The sequence below is a fragment of the Oncorhynchus kisutch genome, linkage group LG15 (assembly GCF_002021735.2).
Source record: "Oncorhynchus kisutch isolate 150728-3 linkage group LG15, Okis_V2, whole genome shotgun sequence".
Taxonomy (NCBI): Eukaryota; Metazoa; Chordata; class Actinopteri; order Salmoniformes; family Salmonidae; genus Oncorhynchus; species Oncorhynchus kisutch.
In genome coordinates, this window is record NC_034188.2 from 64327983 (window position 1) to 64335517 (window position 7535).

At 42.5% G+C, this 7535-nt stretch overlaps 1 protein-coding gene across 1 annotated transcript; it reads right to left on the reverse strand.

Moving 5' to 3' along the window:
* Positions 1-63: 63 nt before the first annotated feature.
* On the reverse strand, positions 64-3972 carry LOC109905675 (coiled-coil-helix-coiled-coil-helix domain-containing protein 2-like). The gene is made up of 4 exons (XM_020503195.2): positions 3526-3972; positions 2820-3084; positions 2394-2601; positions 64-372 (listed from the first exon to the last, which is right to left on the reverse strand). The coding sequence occupies exons 1-4, from the start codon at positions 3573-3575 to the stop codon at positions 362-364; spliced, it is 534 nt and encodes a 177-aa protein (XP_020358784.1). The 5' UTR covers positions 3576-3972; the 3' UTR covers positions 64-361.
* Positions 3973-7535: the final 3563 nt, after the last annotated feature.

The window sequence follows — 7535 nt, forward strand, 5'->3', positions numbered from 1 at the left end:
ATGATCACTGTGTGCAAAAGAGCCATCAGGGTTGAGAGAACAAGAGACACCAAGATTATTTAATGTGATTCACATCAGCTTTATTAGATCCTATGCTTGTTACAAGCAAATTGTGATTGTACAACTCTAATCCAGATATGATGGAAATGGGTGGACCAAGGGAAAAATTAAAACTTGCAACAAACCAAAAAAATAAACATATACATAACTTATTACAAGCTTCACAGCATCAACCTGAGAAATGCTTTTATTGTCCATATGATTAAGTTATTTGATCAACTGCCAAAACAAATGACTTGTTTAGTGGTATTGTGTGTGTGTGTGTGTGTGTTCAGCGTTGATGGGGTTGTTCGTCTCCCTCTCAGGACATCCCTGTGGAGGAAAAAAAAAAAAAGTTACATTAGGGAACATTTGACATTTTGTAGTTTTTACTTGATCGATTTAGTGAAGTCATTGAGATGGATAGATAGAGGAGAGGGAGTCCAGGGAGCGTGTGTGGTAGCAGCACTACCACTAGACCAGCACAACATTAGGGAAACATTTTTTAACCAGCAAGCCATCACTGGAAATGGGAGGGGAGGGCAGTCCTTAAAGTGAAATCAAGTGTGAGCACCTGGCATGAGCTCCTACACATTTCATGAATGTATTGCATACATTTGTAGTTAAATATCTTGGGGACCAAGAATATTGAGTGCAACCCCGTAACTATTATGAACATATGACGAAATACATTAGTGGAACTGGCAGCCGTTTTAACTACTTTGCAGATATGAAACAAGCAATCATAGCAGTCAAATATAACATTTCCAGTTTAGGTTTAAAAAAAATAGGTTATATTTAACTCAATTCCATGGCATAGAGAAAGCATTGTTGGCAGAATAGGTGGATGCAGTTCAATTCATGGTTAATATAATTCACCAATACATTTCTTGTTAGTCCAACAAATACTGCTATCAGATTGTAAATCACAGCTGGCCTGGTACATTGTTTGCTTCCTCCAGCCATTAGGGATGCACGGTTTCAGTTTTTAAACTCAATAGTTTGGACAAAAACTGACAAATGTAACTAAGGCTGGGAATGTTAGAATGAAACTAGCAAGTGCAATGTTCACAAATCAGTCATAACGTGGCTAATTGGCTAGCTTATTTATTTATGCAGCCATTTATTTACCAAGCTAAAAACACTGAGCCTAACATTATCTGGCTAGCTGCTAGGAGGATGTTATGTCATTGGACGAGTGGACAACTTTTTACCCAACATATAATTTTTCTGGGGCTACAGCTAGAAATGCAGGTCTCATTTGGTTAGCTAGCATGACATGAATCACTTGCTAGCTAGCTATGCTAAACTTGGCAAGTTCCCATTCAGTTGTCAAAACGTGGGTTGGGACAAGCATGCATTGGCAGGCAAGCTGCAGAAGGGCGAGGAGGCTACTAATTCCCCATCGTTTATCATTGGAATTTTTGACAGCCAACTACAAGCTGATAAAGTTTGAGAGGGTTTTTCTACTGTTCCCTCATCTCGCTCTGACTAACAGTTGTTGATCTTGTTGTTGTGCATAGGCAATGGAGGGAGAGCGAGCCTACCTTTTCATGGTTGTTTGATCAATAGGACTGTACATTTCCCAAATGTAAGAGGACTCCTGTGGTGTTTACATATTTGCAGAAATCCATTCAGGTGTATTTAGTAGCTTTTGGCGAATGCTTTCTAATGATCTAAAGTCACGCTGTTGCTACTGCTTGTAAACACAGTCTAGTGTGGCAAATGGCTTATTTGTATATAGGCCTATTGTAGCTCTGATTGGCTATGACACACCAGTCTGTGTAGAGTCCAGTCCTGGGCAAAAAAAAATTATTCGGTTTTATTTAGTGCAATGTCTATTAATTGGCCAAACGCACAGCCACTTTCACACACATGCCTTACTCCGTCATTCCCTAACATTCTATGAATGTGTGAACATGACTCAAGTGCTCGCTTGTCAAAACAATCTAATGTATATGAACAGATTTGAATAAGATTTCATGTTGCTAAAACTCTGTCAGTTCCCCTTTAAAAAGTGGGCCTAGCTACATTTTGTGGGGCTTTCAACAAATCTGCTCAGTTGACTCAAGAGTCAGACTTAATTGAATGAATACCAGACACCTACAGAACACCATCCAGGAACCAGACTGAAGAACACTAGCTGCCATAAAACCTCATCTTAATCCTATTCCAAAAGGTGACACCAGGGAAGGCAAGGGATAGGCAACAAGTCAACTGATAACATCTAATGTATGCATACAAGTCATGATACAACTATTTAACATTTTCAGGGACACAAAGCACCCTCTTTTACACAAATATTTCCAGTAACAGGTAAGATTGTATTCACACATACACACACTTAAACTCACCATTGGACAACTTGCACTGCTTGAGCACCTCGCTAAAGCCTTCACAGAGTTTCAGGTCACTCTGGGTCTGAGCACACTCAATAAACTGCTTGAACTCGTAGGAGCAGGTTCCCTGCTCTGCAGCAGGCTCCTGCTGGAACATGGACTGGGGCTGATACTGTGCTGGCTGGTACATGGGAGGTGGCTGTTGGTACTGCTGGGGCTGCTCCTGAGAAACATAAAGCATTTGAGGTTAGTGTTGATTTTATTCTTAACTGTTTAGATTCCCATTCTTTAAGGACTGGCACAGGGTATAATCCTCCATGGTTTATCCTCTATGTCTCGCTCATACTCTCATCACTACCATTACTAACTAGGCTACATGACACAAAGCCACTTCAATATCATGGCCCAGTCACTCACTGTTATTAAGCATTGATCACCTACCTGGTAGGTGACATCAGGCTTGGCAGCCTCCTGGCTTCCCCCGCCTCCACCCATTCCTCCAGTCATTGCGTGGCCGATCATGTGCCCTGCGGCTGAGCCAACGGCTACCCCAGCGGCTGTGGTGGCCATCTGCGCAAACATGCCTGGCTGCCGGGGAGCAGCAGTGGCTGGGGCAGCCATGGCGGACGGAGGGGCACGGGCAGGCACTGGAGCGTAGGGTGGTGGGGGTGCAGCCCTGGCCATGGGAGGTGGCGGTGGGGCTACCCTGGTTTGAGAGAAAGAGAGAGATGAGCAATCAAGTGTCAATTCAATCATGCTCACTGAAGAACTTGAATTAGGTCCATTAGCAGCATCGATTTCAGTAAATTACTCTCGGCCAATTCAGTAACATATAATTAGGGTAGTGTAAAGATTAACCCACCAGATTCAGTACATTTAGTTCCTTAATGAATTATTAGTTTCACCTTTCACTTAACATCATTAGCAGGTGTCTAGCAAACTAGCTAGCTACATAACTAGATAACAAATAACGTTAACTATCATAACTTTGAAATAGATACCGTTTATCACGTATTAAAATATAGACTGGGCAACACATGGAAAGGATGCAAGCCTTGCGAGCAAGTAATGGCAGGCAGCTTGCTTGATGCTAAGTTAGCTAGCTGACAATGCGTTATTAATATCATTATTTTTCCTATTTGCATACCTGGCTGGAGTGGCCATTCTTGACGTCCGGCTTCTGCTTCCTCTTGGCATTTTCAATTGTTAAAGCTAGTGAAATATAACAAGAAAATTCCTTCGTGTTTGAAGAAACGACTCAGTACAGTAGCTAATGTGTCTGTGTCTAATCGACCTTCGTAGGAATAAAAAAGACTGTTGTTCCAGAACTAATTACCGTGTCACATATTTTGTGCGTGTAACTTCCGGTGAGATGACGACTCGCTTTGAATATTTTGAAATCTGTTGTCATATGTAACGTTTTATAATCATGACTCCATGCCAAAAAACGTTACGGTATGTAAAGCTAGTTAAGTATCCTCTGATATACACTACATGACCAAAAGTATGCTCGTCGAACATCTAATTCCAAAATCGGGGGCATTAATATGGAGTTGGTCACCCATTTGCTGCTATAACAGGCTCTGCTTTTATAGGAAGTTTTTTCATTAGCTGTTGGAACATTGCTGCAGGGACTTGCTTCCATTCAGCCACAAGAGCATTAGTGAGGTCGGCACTGATCTCCACAAACCATTTCTGTATGGACCTCGCTTTGTGCTGTTGCCACAAAGTTGGAAGCACAGAATTGTCTAGAATGTCAATTGTATGCTATAGTGTTAAGATTTCCCTTCACTGGAACTAAGGAGCCCGAACCTTGAAAAACAGCCCCAGACCATTATTCCTCGTCCAACAAATGTTACAGTTGGCACTGCATTCGGGCATGTAGCGTTCTTCTGACATCTGTCAAACCCAGATTCATCCTTTGGACTGCCAGATGGTGAAGCATGATTCATCACTCCAGAGAACGTGTTTCCACTGCTCCAGAGTCCAATGGCGGCTAACTTTACACCACTCCAGTAGACATTTGGCATTGTGCATGGTGAGCTTAGGCTTGTGTGCAGCTTCTTGGTCATGGAAACCCATTTCATGAAGGTCTTGACGAACAGTTCTTGTGTTGATGTTGCTTCCAGAGGCGGTTTGGAACTCGGTAGTGAGTGTTGCAACCAAGGACAGACGATTTTTACGAGCTTCAGTACTCAACGGTCTTGTTCTGTGAGCTTGTGTGGCCTAACACTTCGCGGCTGAGCCGTTGTTGTTCCTAGACGTTTCCACTTCACAATAACAGCACTTACAGTTGACCAGGGTAGGAATTTGACAAACTGACTGGAAAGGTGGCATCCTATGACGGTGCCACGTTGAACGCCACTGAGCTCTTCAGTAAGGCCATTCTACTATCAATGTTTGTCTATGGAGGTCGCATGTCTGTGTGCTCGATTTTATACACCTGTCATCAATGGGTATGGCTGAAATAGCCAAATCCACTAAATTGAAGGGGTGTCCACATACTTTTGTATATGTAGTGTATGTTTTGTTTGTTTTAGCATATCAAGTTTTCGAGTGCTAAAAAAATCTACACTCCAGTGCCCAGTGAAGTAATGGAAATGTTTTTATCTTTTTCCACTAGATGTTCCCCTTGGACTTTGAAATTCAGTGTCTGTAAGTGTGAAATGCATTCAATATTTTTTGGGGGGGAGGTAACAGTGCATTTGTATTTTCAATGTCATTAACTTGAAATGGAAGAAATAGTAGTTTGCATATTAAAATCTGTATACCTCTGAAGGGCTTTTGTTTGAAAGTGGAATTAATTAATTCTACCCTACATAGGACAAGATTTGTTTTTAAGTCAATTAAATAAAACATTGCACCCTAATGGTGGTGGAGGAGTTGGTGGTGGAGCAACCTGGACGTAACATAGTAAATGAAAATCAGATGGACTGAAATTAGTATGATATGTTACGTTTCGTATGGTATGTACAGTGGGGCAAAAAAGTATTTAGTAAGCCACCAATTGTGAAAGTTCTCCCACTTAAAAAGATGAGAGAGGCCTGTAATTTTCATCATAGGTACACTTCAACTATGACAGACAAAATGAGGAAAAAAATCCAGAAAATCACATTGTAGGATTTTTAATGAATTTATTTGCAAATTATGGTGGAAAATAAGTATTTGGTCACCTACAAACAAGCAAGATTTCTGGCTCTCACAGACCTGTAACTTCTTCTTTAAGAGGCTCCTCTGTCCTCCACTCGTTACCTGTATTAATGGAACCTGTTTGAACTTGTTATCAGTATAAAAGACACCTGTCCACAACCTCAAACAGTCACACTCCAAACTCCACTATGGCCAAGACCAAAGAGCTGTCAAAGGACACCAGAAACAGAATTGTAGACCTGCAACAGGCTGGGAAGACTGAATCTGCAATAGGTAAGCAGCTTGGTTTGAATAAATCAACTGTGGGAGCAATTTATTAGGAAATGGAAGATACATACAAGACCACTGATAATCTCCCTCGATCTGGGGCTCCACGCAAGATCTCACCCTGTGGGGTCAAAATTATCACAAGAACGGTGAGCAAAAATCCCAGAACCACACGGGGGACCTAGTGAATGACCTGCAGAGAGCTGGGACCAAAGTAACAAAGCCTACCATCAGTAACACACTACGCCGCCAGGGACTCAAATCCTGCAGTGCCAGACGTGTCCCCCTGCTTAAGCCAGTACATGTCCAGGCCCGTCTGAAGTTTGCTAGAGAGCATTTGGATAATCCAGAAGAAGATTGGGAGAATGTCATATGGTCAGATGAAACCAAAATATAACTTTTTGGTAAAAACTCAACTCGTCGTGTTTGGAGGACAAAGAATGCTGAGTTGCATCCAAAGAACACCATACCTACTGTGAAGCATGGGGGTGGAAACATCATGCTTTGGGGCTGTTTTTCTGCAAAGGGACCAGGACGACTGATCCGTGTAAAGGAAAGAATGAATGGGCATGTATCGTGAGATTTTGAGTGAAAACCTCCTTCCATCAGCAAGGGCATTGAAGATGAAACGTGGCTGTGTCTTTCAGCATGACAATGATCCCGAACACACCGCCCGGGCAACGAAGGAGTGGTTTCGTAAGAAGCATTTCAAGGTCCTGGAGTGGCCTAGCCAGTCTCCAGATCTCAAACCCATATAAAATCTTTGGAGGGAGTTGAAAATCCATGCTGCACAGCAACAGCCCCAAAACATCACTGCTCTAGAGGAGATCTGCATGGAGTAATGGGCCAAAATACCAGCAACAGTGTGTGAAAACCTCGTGAAGACATACAGAAAACATTTGACCTCTGTCATTGCCAACAAAGGGTATATAACAAAGTATTGAGAAGTATTTGGTCAATAACAAAAGTTGCACAATTGGTGGCTGACTAAATACTTTTTTGCCCCACTGTATCTTGGTGTATCTTGGTGCCAGCTTCTGACTGATGGTATGTAAACAGCTACAAAGAATATACAAAGAATATAGATGAGAACTCTCTTGGTAGGTAATGTGGTCTGCAGCTTATCATGAGAAACTCTACCTCAGGCGAGCAATGGCTTGAGACTTCTTAGATATCGTGCACCAGCTGTTGTTTACAGAAATACATAGACCGCCAGCTGTATGGTGATATTGTCGTCGTTCAGCCACGACTCTGTGAAGCATAAGATGTTACAGTTTTTAATGTCTCGTTGGTAGTTTATCCTCCCAAAAACTCTGCCATTTTATTGTCCAAATATTGCATGTTTGCGAGCAGAATTGGGGAGAGTGGAGGTTTATTCAATCGCTGCCTACTCCTCAGAAGACAGCCCGCCCTCCGGCCTCTCTTTCTCCGCCGCCTCTTCACTTCGATCACTGGCGTCGGGGCCTGTTCCGGGGGGAGTCGTATATCCTCAGTCTTTGGCTCGTCAGAGTTGTGAAAGAAGAAAAAGGATTCTGCTAGTCCGTGGTGAGTAATCTCAGTCTAGAAGTTATTTTCGGTCATAAGAGACGGTCGCGGCAACATTATGTAAAAAAATAAGTTACAAACAACGCAGATAAACGAACAAAAAAAACACAATAGTTTGGGGGCAAGTAAAACGTCTGCCTTCTGCCCTGGCGCCATTTCTCCTAACCCGGACAACGCTGGGCCAATTGTGCGCCG

Excerpts from the sequence above, each read along its gene's own strand:
- LOC109905675 (XM_020503195.2), bottom strand. The coding sequence starts at position 3,575 with ATGCCAAGAGGAAGCAGAAGCCGGACGTCAAGAATGGCCACTCCAGCC. Across the intron at positions 3,085-3,525 it reads AGAATGGCCACTCCAGCCAG|GGTAGCCCCACCGCCACCTC; the intron begins GTATGCAAATAG and ends CTCTCAAACCAG. Across the intron at positions 2,602-2,819 it reads AGCCTGATGTCACCTACCAG|GAGCAGCCCCAGCAGTACCA; the intron begins GTAGGTGATCAA and ends TATGTTTCTCAG.